Raw genomic sequence first — 19,433 nt, 5'->3', positions numbered from 1 at the left:
GGGGCCCCCCCCCCCCCCCCCCCCCCCCCCCCGAAGCCGGCCCAAGGGGCCCACAAGCCCCCCCCCGCGGCCCTTTTTTACCCCCGGGCGCCGCGCGACTGGTTTATAGGGGCGGGCGGGCGGGTTGAAGCCTGCCCTGCCCTGGGCCGATCTCGGCTCATTTTGGGCCCAGCCTCGGGCGCTGTAGGCACGATGAGCAGATCCGACATCTTAGAGGTCGAGGACACATTATCAGACTACGCACCCCTCCTCATCGTCTTGATGTGAGGCTGCACGGTGCCCCGCCCGCCCGCGCACCCCCTCGCCACCCCCCGCACGCCGCTGCCCCTCCGCGCGCGCGACCGGCCTCCTCCCGCCAAGGCGCTGCACCTCGGCTCCTCGCTCCTCTCCTGCTGCGGCACTTGCTTCGCCTGCTTGCGCGTGCCCTCTTTCTCCTTCGACGACGACTTTTCGGACGGGCGGATCGACGCGGGCGCGCAGATCCTCGCGCGCGAGAAGCTCGCCCTCGCCGCCGGCTCGCCGCTCGGCGCCAACCTGCAGCTGCTCTCGGGCGCCACGTCGGACGAGGAGGGGCAGAGGGGCGTCGCCATGACCGCGGCGGGCGCCTTGCGCGCCGCGGCTCCCGCATCCAGCACCGCCGCCGCGCCGCGCAGCAGCGGGCCGGCAAAGTGGCGGCAGGTGCTCGACGACGGCTTCTGACGCGCCGCGGGGAGCCTCGACTGTACGTAGTTCTAGTTGATTGGTGGGCAGCGAGTTGCACGCGAGACGAGAGACATATGGGTAGGTGAGCGAGCAGGCGAGGCTTTTGCTTGCGCGGTGTGCAAGGTAATCGACGCCGGTACGGCTTTACGTGGAAAGAGGGTTTGTATTGTATGTACTCGTGTGAGGCGGCTCCCGCCGAATCGTCTTTCAATCCGATACCGTGCGGGCCGGTCGCGGTCCGCCAGTTGTTTACGGGATACGGGGGCACAGTGCACAGTTCCACAGACAGCATTTTTCATTACTCAAAGTTGTGCTTATATGGCTTAAAACGATACGGCTCTTGTGTATGGGCTATGGCCCTTATTCATCTGGGCTTTCACTATTACTATAAAGTATTCCGACTGGGCATGTGCATGTTAGGTTTGTTGGCTGCCAATGCCTTTATGTGACACGTGGCGCGCTATAACACAACAAGCTAACACAACAACTTGCGTAGTCGTAAAGCACCTCGAGAGCCGTAGAAGTAAAGAAGATATGGGCCATGGAGTTACCGAGTACACCTGTAGGATGATCTTGCGGCGTGTTTCTGGCCTTGGATTCGTGATTAGCACCCTAAATAATGCCGGGGACCGCCCTTACCCGGAGAATTCGGGAGGTCGAGAAATCGACCCCTTTGGCCGCTGGTACCCTTCAGACGAGAGTCCCGGACTCAGCCAACTCCCCAAACCCAGCTGGCATTTGACTTGCCAAACGGCCCTCTCCGCTCACCCCCTGCGCGCCCCGGCCTGCGCCCGGCCCTATACGAACGCGATGCCCAAACCGCCGCGCGCGCCGCCGGGAGCACCGCCGCGGCCAGTCGTGCGCGCAAGCCCGCCCTCTCACCGCGCGCCCGTGGGCCGCCCCGGCTGACCGTTCGCACATCGCCTCGACAGGCGTCGTCCAGCAGACCTGACGTCACAGCGGGCGCCCCATTATCCGTGGCGACCGCTGCATTATTGACGGAAGCGGATGTTCTCGGCGGGCAAGTCGAAGCGGAGGTGCGTGCGCCTTTGCCCACCCCTCCTTTTCCTGATCCCAATGCGGATCGCATTGCGCCCGCCGAGCGGATCGGCACTTTGGGCGTGCTGGGCGACACGGGAGGGCCCGAGAGCGCGTCCCGGCCGCCACCGCTCACCGACTGCCCTCATCCGTGCCCTCTCCAGGCGGCTGTACGACGTGCGAGCGTGCACAGCCTCACCTCCGCGGTCATCACGCTCGAGCCTGCCGCCGCCGCCGCATGTTCCGAGCGCTGGGCGGTCATGGCGTCGGCAGAGGCCGGCGCTGGCGCCGCCATCGCCACGGGCCTCGCGGCGGCGGTCGCGAGACACCCGGCTGCGGCTCGCGGCGCCGTCTCTGCGGCGCTCGGCGCCGTTTGAGGTCGCCATCGGGCGTGCATCTGCCGCCGTCGCTCCACCGGCTCTGACCGAGTCTCGGGCGTTGGGGGAGACGGCGCAGGGCGGCGCTGGCGCCGCCATCGCCACGGGCCTCGCGGCGGCGGTCGCGAGACACCCGGCTGCGGCTCGCGGCGCCGTCTCTGCGGCGCTCGGCGCCGTTTGAGGTCGCAATCGGGCGTGCATCTGCCGCCGTCGCTCCACCGGCTCTGACCGAGTCTCGGGCGTTGGAGGAGGCGGCGCAGGGCGGCGCTGGCGCTGCCATCGCCAGTATCGCTACGCCAGGGAGGACAAAAGGACGTCGACGTGCACAGCTGCTGCCGACGAGGACGGCGCCGCAGCGAGCGAGTATCGCTACGAGGCGTTGCGCGAGTCGCTCATCGACAGGCTCGCGATGGGTACGGGGCCGTACAGCCTGCTGCTCGGCATGAACGTCATTGGACACTGCACCTGCTTTGGAGGCTGCGCCGTCGGCTTCGCCGTCCACGCCCTGGTGTGGAAGCTGCCACGCACCGTCGGTGAGCCGACCGTCGAGGATCCAAAGACGGGAGAGCGGCGACCGCGCCCCGGCCACAAGCAGGGCGGCGACGCCGAGGAGGCGGAGCCTGCTCAAGCGGTCGGCCTCTGACGCGGAGGCGCGAGACGGAGACGGGGGGGCACAGGCAGAGGCACAGGGGGCAGATCGCTCCGGAGGCTTCTGGAATCCTCTCAGTTTCACTTATTATTATCCAATAAACGCGCCGCTTCCGCGGCTTGCTCTCTAAAGGGCGACAGCTAGCATTTTCACTTATTATCCAATAAACGCGCCGCTTCCGCGGCTTGCTCTCTGGTTGTGTTGAGTGTGTGCTACTTGCGGGCCGTGCTGCGTTCGATGCGCCTGAGCGACATTGGCACCTCGACGAAAGGGAAGAAACAACCATGTCTTCCGAGGACGACGGCGTCTCATCCGACGCAAAAAACAAACAACTTGTGTGTGTGTGTGTTCTGTGTATATATATGTCGCGCTCCCCTCGCGCCGCACGCACCGAGGACGACGCCCCGCCCACGGACTGGCTGGCCGAGCTGCCGCCGGAGCTGCACCTCCGCATCCTCGAGGGCGTCGACGACTTCTCCGACTGCGCCGCCGTCAGCCTCGCGTCGCCGCGCCTCGGCCTCCTCGCCCTGCGCAGCGGCCTGGCGCGTTTCAAGGACCCGCTCTTCGCCGTGGCGATGCGGCTGCTGCTCAGTCAGCGCTTCGTCGGTGCTTTCGGCGTGGTGACGCTCAGTGATGACACCCTTCGCAGATACGCCGCTGACCGCCGCGCCAGCGCCAACCACTTCCCGTGGCTTGCGAGGGTGAGCCCAGCGCTCCGCCTCTCGTCGGAAGTGGAGGGCGCTGGAGAGCGCCCTATCGAGGTCTGGAGGCTGCGGCGCGGTGAGAATGGCGCGAAGCTGCGGGTGCGCTTCTTGCGGAGCGGCCAGGTGAAGCACTACGAGGGCGAGCGAGGAGCGGAGCGGCTGGTGCGCGTGGAGTTTCCCAATGGCACCGTGCAGTACTTCGAGGGCGAGCGAGGTGCGGAGCGGATGGTGCGCGTGGAGTTTCCAGACGGCGAGGTGCAGCACTACGAGGGCGAGCAAGACGCAGAGCGGGTGGTGCGCGCGGTGTTTGCCAGCGGCAGCGTGCAGCACTACGAGGGCGACAAAGGTGTGGAGCGGATGGTGCGCACGGAGTTTCCCAGCGGCACCGTGCGGTTCTACGAGGGCGAGCAAGACGCAGAGCGGGTGGTGCGCATGGCTGCCAACGGCACCGTGCAGTTCTACGAGGGCGAGCGAGGTGCGGAGCGGAAGGTGCGCATGGAGTTTCCCAACGGCCAGATGAAGCACTACGAGGGCGAGCGAGGTGCGGAGCGGATGGTGCGCAAAGAGTTTCCCAGCTGCCAGGTGCAGTACTACGAGGGCGACAAAGGTGCGGAGCGGATGGTGCGCGCGGTGTTTTCCGACGGCAGAGTGCACCACTTCGAGGGTGAGCGAGGTGCGGAGCGGAAGGTGCGCACGGAGCTTGCCAACGGCGGCGTGCTGCACTACGTGGGCGAGCGAGGTGCGGAGCGGCTGGTGCGCACGCGACGGTGTGCGTGCCGATCGGGGGGCACAGGAGGGCGCAGTGTGTTAGGTTAGGTTAGGTAGACAGGCGGTCCGTGCTCTGTGGTTTTCGCACGCGTATCGAGACCGAGAAACTTTCAAAGGTTGAAACTAGCGCGAGTGGAACGCGCGCCCCCTAGCGCGCCCCGATTTCTTCGCTGGCTCGCGACTCGCGTACACCTCCCGCCGTTCGGTGAGCTGCGCCTTGTGTATGCCGATGGCAGCCTCCATGAGCCATGTGGCGGCGGACGGCAGGCACTGGATACTTATGTCTTATCGGAATCCACACAAAAAAGAAAAACCGCCCCGCCAGCGGCGCCGCCGCCGGCGTTGCGTTTTGTCTCACACCACGTGCCTCTGGACCGCCGTTCTTGAAAAAGTGGGTGGGTGGGTAAACGCTTCGTAGGTGCCCCGGATGGTGAGTGGGAGGACGATCAGGGACACAGGGGAACGGGAGCGGGGAGCGCATCGCGACACGGAGGGGGGCTGGGCAGGGTTCACCCACACGACAGGGTCCCAGGGATTCCCCTCTCGTATATATAGGACAAAGTTGCACCCGGCGGCACGGGGGCAGGCGCGGGCCTCCTACTGGTTGCGCTCTCCTAGTTCTCCTGCTGCTGACAAAAGGGACAGCGACAGGCTCGCAGCACGGTCGGTCCGAGAATTCTTTTGCGAGCTAGCGTGCGGGGACAGCGGCATTGTGCACGGTGCTAAGTGCATTGCCGTTCTTAACGGAGTCGCTTAGGCGGCTCCGGTGGTGTGCCGGTGATAGTACTAGCACGCGCCAGCTGCATAGGCTGAAATTCTTTTGCGAGCCGTCTGCTCTCGGCCCCCGGCCGCGTCTCTACTCGAGTAGCTAGAGCTCCCCTTTTTTGCTCCAACGCGGCCCAACGCGGCCAAAGGATATCCTCCTCGAGAACCTCGAGAACTCTGGGGGGAGCGCCTCGCTGAACAGCGGCACGCCCCTTGCGCATCCTCTGAAACTTCCGCGATGGCTTCTAAGGTTGACCCCGAGCTCACCACGCCCACTGACTGGGCGGAAGGCCTTCCCGCCGAGGTCCTCGCCCACTTGCTCGAGCGCGTCTCGCTGCGCACGCTCGCGGGCTCGTGTGCCGCGGTGTGCACCTCGTGGCGGCAGGCCTGCGATGACGAGGCTTTCTGGTGCGAGCTCTGCCGCCGGGTGTGGCGCGTGCATGCGCGTCCGCCTGCGCGCTCGAAGCTGATCTTCCGGACGTGCCTCGCGGAGTACACATCGATGACGGCGCAAAGGATGTACTCGGAGCCGACGTGGCTGCGCACTGTGGACGCGTCGGAGGTGACGCCGCCGCGGACGGCGCTGGACTACTACAAGACAGGTCATGTATACGAAGCGGCGGTCGAGCAGCAGGTCGAGCGAGACTTCGAGGCGCTGTCCGCGGCGGAGCGCGCCCCCTTCGAGGCGAAGGAGTCGGCGGACCTGCAGCGGCACGGGACGGAATGGAGGGCGGCGAGGCAGGGCAACACATTCGCGTGGACGGGCGACGGCTCCCAGAGCGAGGGCGACCAAACGGTCGGCGTCGCCATCGGGGGCAGCGGCCCTCGCCGCTGGCCGCACTGGCACGTGACGTCTCCTTCGGGCTTCGAGGTGATGTACTACGAGGTCGAGGTGGTCGATCCGGGCGAGCACGGCTACATCGCAGTCGGATGGGCGCAGGCGGGCTTCGAGCGCAAGTGCAAGCAGCCCGGCTGGACTGGCTCGTCGTTTGGCTATCACGGCGACGACGGCGGCGCCTACAGCGGCTCCGGCTTCCCGCGCCGCTTCGGCCCAAAGTTCAACCGCGCGGGCGCTGTCGTCGGGACGGGCCTCATTCGCCCTCTTGGATCGGGGGCGGTGGCGCCAAAGATCTTCTTCACGCTCGACGGCGAGCTGGTCGGCACGCCCTTCTCGACCGACGAGGCGGACGAGGGCGCAAAGCCCCTCGCCGGCGCAGAGCGGCGGCTCCGCCCGTGCGTCGGGCTGCACTCGGCGGGCGAGCGGGTGCGCTGCACCTCGGCCGCACCTCGGCCGCACCTCGGCCGCACCTCGGCCGCACCTCGGCCGCACCTCGGCCGCATCTCGGTTGCACCTCGGCCGTCTCACGCGCCCGTCGCGCACTCAGGTGCGCATCAACTGGGGCGGCTCGGCGGCGGCCCTTCTCGAGGCGGCGCCGCTCCAGCCTCCGGACGCGTTCCGCTTCGACCTCGCCGCGTACATCTCCGCCCTCTGGCCGAGCGGCAGGCTGCCGGCGGAGGGGAGCGGCGAGGGGCGGGTGTGGAAGGCGATCGCCGCGCCGCCGCCGTCGACGTCGTCCCTGCCGCGCGCGCTGCTTCCGATGCTCGACATGCTGCCGTGGGCCGTGCAGGCCATCTTCGTGCTCGTGCTCAAGGCGGAGCCCTCCGTCGACGTCCGCTGGACCCGTAGATGCGGGCCTCCTCGGGACACTCTGGCCAGCCCCTGGGGCTGCACGCAATCGACTGCCTCGTACGCCATTCCACACACCCCCTCCCTCACCCCCTCCCTCGCATCTCCTTCTCCAGGAGCTGGACGAGCTCCGCCACTTCGCCGCGATGCACTTTGGCGGCGAGGACGGCACACTGCACCCCTCGTGGGGCGCGCGGACGGTGCGCGAGCTGCCCGTCGACGCGCTGCGCCACTTGGTGCGCATGCTCATCGAGCACACGGCGCAGTTGCGGGAGGATGAGGACGACGACGACGACGACGACGAGGAGGAGGAGGAGGAGGAGGACGAGGGCGAGGGCGAAGATGAGTAGATCGACCTTTGCCTTTGGTTGAGGAGGACACTTATCAGTCAAGCCGAAGTTGTTTTTTGTTGTGCGGTGGTGGAGGCGAGAATTCTTTTGTTCACCTAGTATTTGTTCTTTCCTCGCACCTCTTCGCTGCACGGTGCACTTGGCTCACGCTTGGAGCGTGCAGTCCGCGATATTAACCTTTCACCATCCAGAGGGCCGGGGAGCTAAGTCCTACCAGAAGCGCATCCAGCGGGCCAGAACCCAGATGATCGGTATCTCGGGTTGCGGGCTAGAGAGCCCTAGTCCTGGGGGGTGCGCGTTCGCAGGGAAAGGGCCGTAAAGTAAACACGGGTCTCCGAGGGTTAGCTCTGCGCCGTCCTGGTCGTTCCCCACGCCATGCAGGGACAGGGAGTGTTTGTGTGCTTTTGTTGTGCAGCCCCTGTGGTCCATGAGAAGAGGAGGCGAGGAGACGGGTTGGCGGCGAGGGGGGGGCAGCCGCCGCAACAGGCGAGCGCACCCCGAGCCGGGGCTGCACCTAGGGGTCGGCCTTCCCCGACGCGGATCTTGCCACAAAGGGCACGAGGCAGCCCGGTGAGGTTCGTGCCGGCAGCAGATAGGGCAAAACAACGGGAGAAGGCGATCCGAGAGGCCGAGATGGATCAAGTGGCCGCGGCGGCAGGCGAAAGGGCGGTCCTGGCGGAACTCAGGGCGATCGGGCTGTCGTTCGCGGCCAGCACCGGCGTTCTCAGGCCAGTACAGGCACGAGAGGTGCGGGGCCTGGCTAAACGACTAGTTGGCTCGACAGACCTTCTTGGACAGGTCTTCCGGTGGGATGGGGAGGACTACCTTGTCAACGACATTGCACCGGGACCGACACAGTCTGGGAGGCAGGCGATGAAGGCGTACGCCTGCTGTGTGAAGAGGCGTGTGGCATCGGCGGGCCCGCTGTCCGAACACAACTCGGCCTTTGATATCCGGGCGGTGCGGGACCGAATCGAGAGGGACCGGGTGAGGGGGGAGGCGGCGCAGCTACTGCGCAGCTTGCGACCTGGCGCGGAGCGACGGGAGGGAGAAGCGGGACCGTCGACGAATCCGGGCCCTGGCCCCCCCCCTCCTCGAGGGGAGACGAGAGCTCGGCCCCCCGCCTCGGGTGGGGTAGACGGCCGACGTGTGGAACCACGGCTGGAACGGCCGCGGGGGCAAGGGGCCGCCCCCGAGGCCCAGCTCCAGGAGCTGCGGCGGCTGGCACCGCCACCAGGTCCGCCCCCACCACCACCGCCTCCGCCTCCACTGTTGGAGCGGCCGCTGGGTCGAGGGGCCGCCGCTGGGGCCCCACACCAGGCGGTGCGGCCACCACCGGTGCCACCACCGTTTCCGCCACCCACACTACCACCTCCGCCCCCACCGCTGGAACGGTTGCAGGGTCAAGGGGCCGCCCCAGCGGCTCCACGCCAGGCGTTACGACCGCGAGTGCCGCCACCGTACCCGCCACCCCCGCCCCCGCCCCCGCCCCCGCCGCCGGCGTGGCCGTCACCACTCCGACCCGCGCGGAGCCTGGGGGGCCCGGAACCGCCCAGTCGGAGGCTGGGGTACCCGGGGGAGGGGCCCGAGGGGGGGATGGTGCCGTGGGGAGATAGCGGGTCAGCCGGCGGACCGGAAGGCCGGGATCGGAGGGCCCCGGGTGAGGCCTGGAGTCAACTGTCGGAGGAGGTGAGAGTCGAGCTGACTCGGCCTCTGCGAGTGGAGTCGGGCCGTGCGAGCCCACCGGGGGTAGACCCGTCGCGGCGGCAGTCGGACCACCGTGATCTACGACAAGGAGGGCCACGCCCCCCCGAGCTGGAGGAGGTGCCGGCGGAGGGGAGGGGCGAGCCGAGAACGATAGAACGGTCGCGGGTGCGGGCGCGATTCGTCGACCAAGGAGAGCCGGCCCGACCCCCCGGGGAGGGGAGGCGATATAACCCAACGCCGCCGCCCTCGCCCGGGGAGTCGGACACGGGATCGCCACCCGCGGAGTCAACGGGATCAGACAGGGAAGGCGAGACGGCGGCGAAGCCGCGGTCGAAGAAGTATAAGAGGGGAAGGCGGGCTCCGCAGCCGACGCCTGACCGTCGGAAAGCGAACAGGAGGGAGGACCGGGAGAAGAGGGGAGCCCCTTCGGATGGGGGGTGGGGAGATCGGGCGGAGGGGCCCTGAGTGGCGATGTCGGGTGAGAGTGTACGTCATGCCTGTGTCTGGTGTTTACTAGCTCCGAGTAGAGGGGGCGTTCCGCCGCTAGGGGACACCCAAAGCGCAGAACCAACCCTCGGAGAACCGTGTTTACTTTACGGCCCTTTCCCTGCGAACGCGCACCCCCCCCTAGCTAGGGGTCAGGGCTCTCTAGCCCGTAACCCGATACCGATCATCCGGCTCGCTGGGTGCGCTTCTCAGCTCCCTGGCCCTGGATGTGAGGTTAATGACTGCACTCCAAGTGCTCCAAGTGCCCCCTCTACTCGGAGCTAGTAGACACCAGAGACACTGCACGACCACACACACACTCCTCACTGACATCACCGCTTGGAACCCCCCCGCTCCGCGCGCGGCCTCCTTACCCCCATTCCGAAGGGGATCCTCCCTCCCCTCGGGTGCACTTGGTGCATTTCGTTTTCTCGTTTGAAAAACGGCGAAATTTTATTTCTCTGACCCCTCCCACCACCTCGTGTGTCTGGAGAAGTATCCCTTGCAAGTTGAAAATTCTTTTTGAGCTAAACTTCGATGTTATTAGACGCCCCAGAAATTCTTTTTCTCGCGATGTCCACCCCATCACGCCGCCGCTCGCGCCGCCTCGCCCCCTCCTCCTCCGCCGCGCCCCCGCCAGACACGCCGCCGCCCGCCCACCTCCTCGACCTCCCCACGGAGCTCCTCGTGCGAGCCCTCTCCCGCTGCGACCCCGCCGACATCGCTCGCGTCGCGGCCGTCTCGCTGCTCTTTTACGCCTCGCTTGCGGTAGAGGCCATCCGCTTGTGGGCGCAAGAGCGCGACTTCGAGCTGCCGGCGCAGCCAGAGGGCGAGAACTGCGCCGTGCGGTGGCTGTGCTTCGCTGCGCTGCTGCGCGAGGCCAACCCGCTGTCGAGGGCGGCCGCAGGCTCTCGGCACAGCGTCTTCATCGATGGCGAGGGGCGGCTCTCGTCGTGCGGCAAGGCTGCGAACTGGGCGCCAGCCCTGGTCGGTCACGGCGAGGGCGTGACGCAGCTCAAGACGCCGACCCGCCTCCCTTTTCCGCTGGGCGGCGAGCGTGCCGTGAGTGTGTCGGTTGGAGGATACCACCCAGCGCACAACCTCGCCCTCACCGCCGGCGGCGCTGTCTGGAGCTGGGGCGGTGGAACCTTTGGCTGCTTGGGCCACGGCGAGGAGCAGAGCCAGCTGCTGCCCAAGACGATCGAGGCCTTTGCTGGCCAGCGCGTCGTCGCTGTGTCGGCTGCAGGCAGCCACAGCCTTGCCCTCACAGCCGACGGAGCTGTCTGGAGCTGGGGCTGGGGAGCCTATGCCCAGCTCGGCCACGGCGACCGGCAGAGCCAGCGGCTGCCCAAGAAGATTGAGGCCTTTGCTGGCCAGCGCGTCGTCGCTGTGTCGGGTGGAGGCTGCCACAGCCTCGCCCTCACCGGCGACGGTGCCGTCTGGAGCTGGGGCGGTGGAGGCTATGGCAGGCTGGGCCACGGCGACGAGCAGAACCAGCTGCTGCCCAAGAAGGTCGAGGCCTTTGCTGGCCGGCGCGTCGTCACTGTGTCGGCTGGAGCCGATCACAGCCTCGCCCTCACTGCCGACGGCAATGTCTTTACCTGGGGCAAGGGCGGCCACGGCTGCCTAGGCCACGGCGACCAGCAGGACCAGCTGCTGCCGAAGAAGGTCGAGGCCTTTGCGGGGCGGCGCGTCGTCGCTGTGTCGGCGGGAGCAGTCCACAGCATCGCCCTCACCGCCGACGGGGCTGTCTGGAGCTGGGGCTTTGGTCGCTTCGGCCGGTTGGGCCACGGCGAGGAGCAGGACCAGCTGCTGCCCAAGAAGATCGAGGCCTTTGCTGGCCAGCGCGTCGTCGCTGTGTCGGCTGGAGGCTACCACAGCCTCGCCATCACCGCCGACGGCGCCGTCTGGAGCTGGGGCCACAGCTGCTTTGGCCAGCTGGGTCACGGCGACGAGCAGGACCAGCTGCTGCCCAAGAAGATCGAGGCGTGGGCGCCGGGGCAGTGAGGTATCGGGGAGCTCTGCACGGCGGGCCGTTTAGTGGCTCAGCTGCACTAAAGAGGAGCTTCTTGGAGTCGATCAGCCCGCGCGGTGTGCGGGCCAGTGCGGCGGGGTGTGAGAGCATGTGTGCGGGAGCCCGGGAGCGCGTCGGGTCGTAATGCCATGTTCGAATCCTGCAGTGTTGTGTGTCGTCGCCCAAGAAAGAAAGAAAGAAACGTACAATCCAAAAGAGGGATGGGAGGACGTCGCCAAATGTGCAGTTTTTTTTTTCTTGCCAATGGCGTCCTGATTTTTCATGTCGCTTCCGTCGCGCCACTCGGCTGGCCTGCTACACGCGAGCCCGCTCGGCGACTCCTCCGACGATCGCTAGCCTCCGACATTCGCTAGCCTCCGACGATCGCTAGCCTCCGACACTCGCTAGCATCGACTGTGCGATGCCCTCGCCCTGCGGCCGCCGCTGCCTCCTCGTTGCCTGCGTCGCTTACGGCCTCTTTGCGAATCACTGGGCGCGCGACTCGCTCGGCGCGCTCGAGGTGCCGCTCGAGTCTGACGCGCCGTACTCTCTCTCCGCCCGGCGGTACAACGCTCTCACCTCGCTCTACTTCCTGCCCAACATCGGTGTCCCCATCCTCGCCGGCGTCCTCGCCCACCGCTTTGGCGCCGCCGCGACCTACGCCGCCTTCTTTGCGATCGCAGCCGCGGGCAACGGCTTGGTCGGTGCCTCGGTGGCGGCGGGCGGCGGCGGCGCATTCGGCCTTCTGCTCGTCGGCCGCGCGCTGATGGGTATCGCGTATGAGGCGGTGGACGTCCTCCCGATCGGCTTCGTCTCGCCGCGCTTTCGAGACACGTGGACGGCGCTCGTCGGCCTTCTCAACGGCGTCAACCGCCTCGGGTCCGTGACCAACTTTCTGCTCGAGCCGCTCCTGTACCGCGCGGGAGGGCTACCCTTGGCCCTCTCCGTGCCGTCGGCCGTGGGTGCGTCTGGCCTGCTCACCGCGCTGCTCGCTTGGCGGGTCGACGCGTCGCTCTCGCGCGCCGACGAGGCGGCGGCGCAGCGGGCCGAGGAGGAGCCTCTGCGGACGAGCTTGCGCAGCCTGCCGCGCGTCTTCTTCCTCTTCCTCCTCGGCGGCGCGTGCGTGTACGGTGCGGTCGTGCCGTTCTGGTTCATCGGAGCCAAGCATCTGCAGTCGAGGTCAGCTTAGATCACCCGAGATCAGAGATGGTCCGAGATCGGAGCCAAGCATCTGCAGCAGTCGAGGCCTGGCTGGTGGCGTGGGAGGGAGAGACGAGGAGAGGGCGAGTCTTCACGCTAGCCGCACGCGCAAACAGGTTCGGCATGCCTCTCGCAACAGCAGACGCGCTGCTGCTGCTGCCCGAGGGCATGATCGCCCTAGTCGCCCCTCCGTTTGGACTGCTGATGGACCGGCGCCGCTGGAGCCTCACCAAGCGGCTGTACTGGTCGGCCGCCTCGCTGGCGCCGATCCCCGTCGCGCTTCTCCTCCTCGCTTGGCTCGGCCCGGCCGGTGGCGCCCCGGCATTAGGACCAAACGTGACCACGCTGGCCGCTGGCAACAGCCCGCCTCCCGCCGCTCCCAACCTCCTCGCGCCCGCCCTCGCAACCCTCGTGCTCGGGACTGGGTACGCCTTCGCCCAGAACCTGATCTGGGCATCGCTCACGCTGGTCGCGCCCCCGAAGCTGCTGAACCTCTGCTCGGGCGCCCACACGTAGCCGAGATCTTCGCCGAGCTCTAGCAGTCAAGCTCTGCCGGAGAGAGAGGCATGAACAGCCGAGAGGAGTGAGCGTTCTAGCGTCCGCGTAGGCCTCACTGGCAGCAGTCTCAACTTGCTGCCCTCCGCGCTGCCCCTCCTTTTCTTCGGCGCGAACTCCTCAACCAACCTCACCACCCTCGCCGCCGTCGGAGCCGTTGGCGTTGCCGCGTACTCGTGGGCTGCCGTCGAGAGCACAGCGCGGGACCGCCCGTTGCTGCCAGCCGCCGCCACGGTCGCCGCGGCGGCGCCGCTCACCGCCGCGCCCGATGGCGACGACTTTGAGGAGCGATTGGACGCGCTCGTAGAGGAGGCGGTGCAGGGTGAGCGGCCAAGGCGGACGGCGGGTGGTGGGGGGAGGGCCGCCGGGGCAACGGGGGGCGAGGACGCGCCGCTCACGAGATGACATAAACAAAATCCACCCCCTTCGTTGTATGTTCGACCCGTTCGGGTTCGCTCTCATAAATAAAAAATGAACGCTCAAAGACAAAGTCAAACTCTCTCTGTGTTCGACTATGGAGGACCCGTCGCCAGACGACGCAGGGCAGAAGACGGTGAGGCGGAGCAGACGCGCAGGGTGAGACGAGGGAGGGAGCAGGACTTTGCGGAGATCAGCAGGAGGATGTACGAAGAGATTAGGAGCAGCAGGGACCCGAGGGACCATGTGGAAGACGGCTAGTGCTAGTCCGAGTCCCCCATCGGGAGGACGACCCCGGCTAGTCGCCGACCACACCCACAAAGAACCCTGCACAAAGATCGCAAGGGCGGGGGCCTGTTCCTTTTTACCCATCTCACAGTAGAGAGGTGTCCGTTTTTATTTATTTATTTATCAAACTCTCTCTGACAAGATGTGTGCTACTGCGCAAGTACGCTGCGGCGCGAACGGCGACCCCCTCGCGCACCCTGTATTGTTACTTTTTTAACAGTAAGCAAGCAGCCCCTCTCCCCTAGGTTAGGTTAGCCACCCGAAGAGAGAGGCGAGAGGCACAGGTCACGGCACGCAGTGTGGTCACGGCACAGTGGTACTTGCGCGAGTGGCACGCGTCGTGAGAGCAAGTACAGTCGCCGGTCGCGAGGCGAGGCTCGTCATCAAGCCGTCAGCGCACACTGGCCATTGGATGCTTGGCCTCAGTACCACTTAGCGACGCCGGTCTCGAGCTTGAAGTCGATCTTGGCGAGGGTCCGCTCCGGGTGGCGTGTACCCTCGCGTATCCACTGGCGGACGCGCCGGTTGGCCTCGCGGAGGAAGCGCGCGGATGGGCAGCCGCCCACGCAGGGCAGGCAGGTGCCCCCCAGGGTTTCGAGCGCTGTGGCATCGTAGTCCCCTCGCTCCTGATTATGAAACCATGGGGGTCCGCCATTCCAACGACCCCCAGCATAAGCATCATGGGGGTTCGCCAGTCGGCAGTCACAAGCCTGGTGGCAGCACACGGGGTTGGCACATGGCTGCAGCGTAGTGCTGACTCGCTCGGCGACCGCTAAGATCAGCGCCTTGCCCGCCGGCAGGTTTGCCGGGTCAGCCTCCGCCACTTCGCTCGCAAACGACTCCATTTTGCTCGCAAAAGATGCGGGTTGTAAGCCATCAAGGTAGCCGTGAAGGATGGCATAGGCGATCGCGTCCTCGCGAGTCAAAGCAAGCCAGTACGCTCCGTTCCACGGGAAGTCCGATTCGAGCTCTTGAAAGAAGTCAGCTGCGGTCTTGTACCATTCTCGCGTGAATTCTCCGTCTGAGCAAAATAGCAGGCCTGAAAGCCTGAGGTACAGCTCGCCGCACTGTGGCCCGATGGCCACGCCGATACTGCCGATATCGTCGTCGTCGTCGTCGTCGTCATCATCGTCGCCGTCGTCCTTGTTCTTGAAGTCGCAATCGTCATCGTCGTCCTCCTCCTCGTCAGGCAGTAACGCATCGGCTCGCATTGGGAGTGTGCGCAGGAAGACCTGCATCGCAGCGTCCACGTCCTTGTGCTTGATGTGCTTTCTGCGGCTATGCTCCGTGTGCGTTATGGCATGCTTCATCCATTCCGTGCCGCATTCTCCAAACTCAAAGTACCGCCCAGGATCATCTTCAGGATACGAGTCGACAAGCGGCTGATCGCCCACGAGCACGTGCAGCTTCTCGATCGCAGCAATCTCGATACTGATATCGGTCTTGAAGTCACAGGCTGTGCGAATGGCCGCAGAGTAGAAGACTGCGGGCGCAAAGCGAACGCCGCACAAGCGCGCGAGCCGATGGAAGGTGGTTTCCAGGTGTGGCACCGGCACGTCGCCGACCCGCATCTCGATGATGGCCGCGTCGGCGACGCTCGTGCATAGGATGCGGAAGCGCTTGCTCGCCTGCGAGACGAGCGTGAGGTGCCGTGCCGACAGCCAGCGCAGAACCAGGCACTGTTCGTCCTCCGAGAGAATGCTCTCGAGCAGCAGGCTGCCGGGAGCAGACATGGACGCTGACTGGGGGCAACGGGCGGGGTAAAAAAGAAAAACAACGTAGGGTTGCGCAGCTATGAACAGGAGCGAGTTCGCGCTGCGCTAGGCTCAGACGGCGAGTTCGCGCTGCGCTAGGCTCAGTACGGCGAGTTCGCGCTCTGCACCGCTATAGCGGCTAGGCTCTCTTTTATGGAGAATTTATCTCTCGGCTGCGTTGGCTCGCCAAAGAGCAAAGTCTTTCTTCTCGATGGCGCTGGGTCCGCTCACTGGGGCGGGCGTGGGTGTGCGTGTTTTGTAGAGAAGCAAAAACGCACGTCGTCCGGGTTCTGTCGTGTGTCGAGCGTGCGGGCGGAGAGGCGAGGCTGAGCCTGTGGCGAGAGCTAAGAGTAAGAGAAAGAGTAAGACAGAGACAGCGCCGCAGTCGGCGGAGGCGACAACGATGGAGAAGGGGAGGGAACGAAAACACGCACTGAGGATGAGGATATAAACTGGGACGACGCAGCGGAAGGGATAGACGAGGGAATCGAGGGACCGGAGGGCTTTCGCGACAGCGACGATGACGACGAAGGCAGGGGAGGAGACGGACGAGGGGCGACACGCAGGAGGAGCAAAATCGCGAACGGCCCGAGCAGAGAGGGCGACGGCGGAGCACGAGGGGGCAACGGAAACGCTACCAATGACGCGAACCGAGGCATGGGCGACGACGGGGACGGGGAGGGCGACAGCGACGTCGAGGTTGACGCAACGGTATCGAGAGCGCCACCCAAAAGGTCGCGGACAGCCATGGAGGTCACCGAATGGAGGGCGAACGGCACGACACGAAAAGGCAGGGCGAGGCGGATGGAGAAAGAAGTGCCGAGGAGGCCATGGTGGAGGGGAGGGACGGGAGGACGAAAGAAGGGCGAGGAGGACGGGCGGGGGCCCGCACAGGCCGCGAGCAGACAGCGCCTGCTGGCCATCTCGAGACATTCGCAAAGAACGCTAGCTACATGGGAGGGCTTCGTGAAGGATGGATTGAAATACATTCGAACAAAGAAGAGGCGACGGGAGGAACCGGCAGAGGATGCAGTGACGTGACACACACACACACACACACACACACACACACACACACACACACACACACACACACACACACACACACACACACACACACACACACACACACACACACACACACACACACACACACACACACCGCTCACCCACGCGCACCGGGCCTTGCACTTTAAATGCCGTGGGGCTCCTGTCGTTAGACGTGGAGACGCGAGGGTTGCCCCCCCTTGCCCCACCACCTCGTGTGTGTGGAGAAGTTTACCTTACCTTACCTTACCTTAGACAGAGCCGGCACGATGTGGCATGTGCCATTTGCCCCCGGCCCCGCCCCCCCCGGCGCCCCGCCCCACGTCGTCGTCGACCTTGGTTGGTCCTTGGCAGCCGCCCCACGACCCGGTGTGGCGCCGCGCTGGCGGTGAGCGGTGTGATCCTCGAGGTATGTGGTCTCTGGTGGGAGGCGGGGGCCCCCGGAGGCACCGTGCGCCGCGCCGCAGTGCGGAAACGGGGCCCCGGCTCTATTGGTCTCTATTAGCACCGACTTCACGAATGACGGTTGATCAGAGGGCAGATTTGGAGAGATCTCGAGGAGTACATACAGATAGACCCTCCAATCATCAGAAAACTCCAACCTGATCGGTCGTACTGACCGCCGACAGATCACTCCAGTGTCCAGACAGCAGACAGGCCGACGTCTGCACGCGGCCGGCCGGGCGAGAGGCTTGGGACACGATCCGACCCTGCGAAGCTGACGCTGCTGCTCTAGCTATCAGACATGCGCTGCTGACTGCTGCCACAATGTGCGACCGGTGCTGACCCACTTGGCGGCCTTCCCGGTCAGTGGTGAGGCGCAGTTCAGAGCTGTCGATGGCGCGATGCCGCACTGGTCCCACATTGGTGACACGAGACCACCACGTTTGCCGGTCCAAGAGAGAGGCACCGGCGCTGTCGTGAGAACGTGCATGGTCCCTCTTGACTGCCCATGCGCGCGAGGCTGTGTAGGCATAGCCTCGAGAGTGCCAGCAGCCAATCCGAGGCGACGCGCATTGCGTCAGAAGCGTGCACGCGCTGGAAGGACACCTTCCTACTGGCCGTACGATCAGGTCGTCACTGAATGCTGGATACTAAGGCCGCGAGCTATGCAGGTGGTCAATTGTGCAGCAGGGCACGGTCAGCAGCGCCGACAGGCTGTCGCAAGGCGTGATAGCATGGTTGGTCGCAATACGCGAAATTCTCATGAAAACAAGTAGCAAATCGCGCAAAAGAGAAAACCGACAAAAAAATCGGCCTGCGGCGGGCCATGGGACCCCATCTTCCCCCCGCATGGGTACCCCCTAGGGGCCCCGCCTCCCCTCAGAGTATGTGGTCTCACTCTGTTCCACGTTCACAGTAGGATAAGAGCATAAGAGACACAAGAAAGCCCTCCCTCCCGACCACGCCAAACAGAATTCTTTCCCTAGGTGTTAGATATGTATCCAGTGTATCCAGAACTTGGGTGGATACACAGTGTATCTAGTGTATCTCAACTCTCGGAAGCTGCCTACACACGCGCCCTCTCCGGCTCTCGCTCGCTCATGCCTATCTAGGGGAGAACCAAACTAAGCCATCACAATTGCAGCCGGCGCCGCCGCGGCGAGGGCCGTGGCGGCAGGCGCCGGCGCAGGTGCCGGCGCAGGCACAAGGGCCGTCGCGCCTGCGCCGCGCCGCGCGCGATCCGGGTTCGGGTTGAAGGGCATCGGCGACGGCGATCTCAGGCGAATACCTCTTTCGGACACAGCAAAAAAAACGTGCTCGTCTTCGAAACCGGAGGCTGTGTATCTCACTGTGTATCCACTGTGTATCCAGACTGAGTGTGGATTCACGTGTATCCTGTCTGTCCAACCCCCCCCCCCGTGTGTATCTAACACCTAGGATTCTTTCCCTTTCTCACGCAAAAAGACGCTTGCAGACGCCTGCCGAAGAGCCAGCCGACACGCTCACGCTCCAGCACCAATGCGACTTCCGAGACCACCACATGCCCCACCGCTGGCGCCGATCGCACGCGCGGCGGCCTCCTCGCTCGCCTCGGTGCTGCTCGCCTCGTCGCTCCTCGGAGGAGACGTCGGCCCGCAGCTCGGCCCGGCTGCAGCCTTTGCGTCGCAGCCGCTGACCGAGGAGCAGAAGCTGGTGGCTGAGGCGTGGCGGGTGACGGACCGCGAGTTTGTGGATCGCGAGTTTGGGGGGCAGGACTGGTTCTCTGTCCGGCAGAAGATGCTCAAGCAGCGGTACGACTCGCGCGTCGACGCATACGACCAGGTGCGGGCGATGCTGGCGGCGCTGGACGACAAGTACACGCGCTTCCTCACTCCGTCGGCGTACGACGCGGTCTTCGCCACCGCGACGGGCGGCGTCGTCGGCATCGGCGTCGAGCTTCAGACCGAGACGGAGCCGTCGAACCGCGTGACGATCAACAACGTCGTGCCGGGTGGGCCGGCGGACAGGGCCGGGGTGCGGCCAGGCGACGAGATCGTGAACGCGGACGGGGAGGACTGCACGCGGCTGTCTGCGGAGGAGGCGTCCAAGTACGTGCGCGGCGCCGCCGGCTCCAAGCTGCGGCTCGTGGTTCGCTCCTCTCCTGACGCAGAGCAGAGGGTTGTGCTGATTGAGAGGGCAGAGGCGCGCGGCGAGAGCAGCAATTGTCTGACTGACTCTCTCTCCCTCTCTCTCTCTCTCTCTCTCTCCCTCTCTCTCTCTCTCTCTCTCTCTCTCTCTCTCTCCCTTTCTCCCTTTCTCCCTTTGTTTCTCCCCCCCCCCCCCCCCCCCTTCTCTCCCCCCCTCTCTCCCTCCCTCTCGGCTCCCCTCCGACTGCTCTGAGCCCGCGCCCGCGTCCCGAGCCCGCGCCTCCCTCCCCGCAGGTGAAGCTCGCCGCAGTCACAAAGTCTTCGGCTACACTTGGAGGCGTCCCCGTCGGCTCGT

The 19,433-nt window shown here is 65.6% G+C and overlaps 5 protein-coding genes across 5 annotated transcripts in view; all 5 read left to right on the top strand.

Moving 5' to 3' along the window:
- EMIHUDRAFT_452363 (hypothetical protein) overlaps positions 1-699 on the top strand; it is a gene marked incomplete at its 3' end in the record, with an annotated part of 3,216 nt that extends 2,517 nt beyond the window's left edge. Inside the window, exon 5 of the mRNA XM_005763909.1 lies at positions 481-699. Within this exon, the coding sequence (XP_005763966.1) occupies positions 481-699 (219 nt within the window). The remainder of the gene's footprint in view (positions 1-480) is intronic.
- Positions 700-3,128: 2,429 nt separating this feature from the next.
- EMIHUDRAFT_214348 (hypothetical protein) lies at positions 3,129-4,390 on the top strand (the record flags this gene model as incomplete). The annotated part of the gene is made up of 2 exons (XM_005763908.1): positions 3,129-4,223; positions 4,337-4,390. The coding sequence occupies 2 exons, from the start codon at positions 3,129-3,131 to the stop codon at positions 4,388-4,390; spliced, it is 1,149 nt and encodes a 382-aa protein (XP_005763965.1).
- A 701-nt stretch (positions 4,391-5,091) lies between these two features.
- EMIHUDRAFT_437547 (hypothetical protein) lies at positions 5,092-7,157 on the top strand. Its single transcript, XM_005763907.1, has 3 exons — positions 5,092-6,267; positions 6,389-6,673; positions 6,807-7,157. Exons 1-3 carry the CDS (start codon positions 5,242-5,244, stop codon positions 7,038-7,040), a joined length of 1,545 nt encoding a protein of 514 aa, XP_005763964.1. The 5' UTR covers positions 5,092-5,241; the 3' UTR covers positions 7,041-7,157.
- Positions 7,158-11,668: 4,511 nt separating this feature from the next.
- Positions 11,669-15,267, top strand: EMIHUDRAFT_452361 (hypothetical protein; the record flags this gene model as incomplete). The annotated part of the gene is made up of 6 exons (XM_005763906.1): positions 11,669-11,959; positions 12,032-12,426; positions 12,564-12,959; positions 13,044-13,317; positions 13,523-13,555; positions 13,992-15,267. 6 exons carry the CDS (start codon positions 11,669-11,671, stop codon positions 14,049-14,051), a joined length of 1,449 nt encoding a protein of 482 aa, XP_005763963.1. The 3' UTR covers positions 14,052-15,267.
- Positions 15,268-18,470: 3,203 nt separating this feature from the next.
- The window catches only part of EMIHUDRAFT_214344 (hypothetical protein), a gene marked incomplete at both ends in the record, with an annotated part of 3,108 nt that continues 2,145 nt past the window's right edge, over positions 18,471-19,433 (top strand). Inside the window, one exon of the mRNA XM_005763905.1 lies at positions 18,471-19,079. Coding sequence (XP_005763962.1) covers positions 18,471-19,079 — 609 coding nt within the window. The remainder of the gene's footprint in view (positions 19,080-19,433) is intronic.

The sequence above is a fragment of the Emiliania huxleyi genome (assembly GCF_000372725.1).
Source record: "Emiliania huxleyi CCMP1516 unplaced genomic scaffold EMIHUscaffold_61, whole genome shotgun sequence".
Lineage (NCBI taxonomy): Eukaryota > Haptophyta > Isochrysidales > Noelaerhabdaceae > Emiliania > Emiliania huxleyi.
This window is presented reverse-complemented; position numbering and strand designations above follow the sequence as displayed.

What these genes read in the sequence shown, in the direction of transcription:
- EMIHUDRAFT_437547 (XM_005763907.1), top strand. Translation starts at nt 5,242, where the DNA reads ATGGCTTCTAAGGTTGACCCCGAGCTCACCACGCCCACTGACTGGGCG. An exon ending in TGCACTCGGCGGGCGAGCGG is followed by an intron (nt 6,268 to 6,388) that starts GTGCGCTGCACC and finishes TCGCGCACTCAG; the next exon opens with GTGCGCATCAACTGGGGCGG. An exon ending in AGGCGGAGCCCTCCGTCGAC is followed by an intron (nt 6,674 to 6,806) that starts GTCCGCTGGACC and finishes CTCCTTCTCCAG; the next exon opens with GAGCTGGACGAGCTCCGCCA.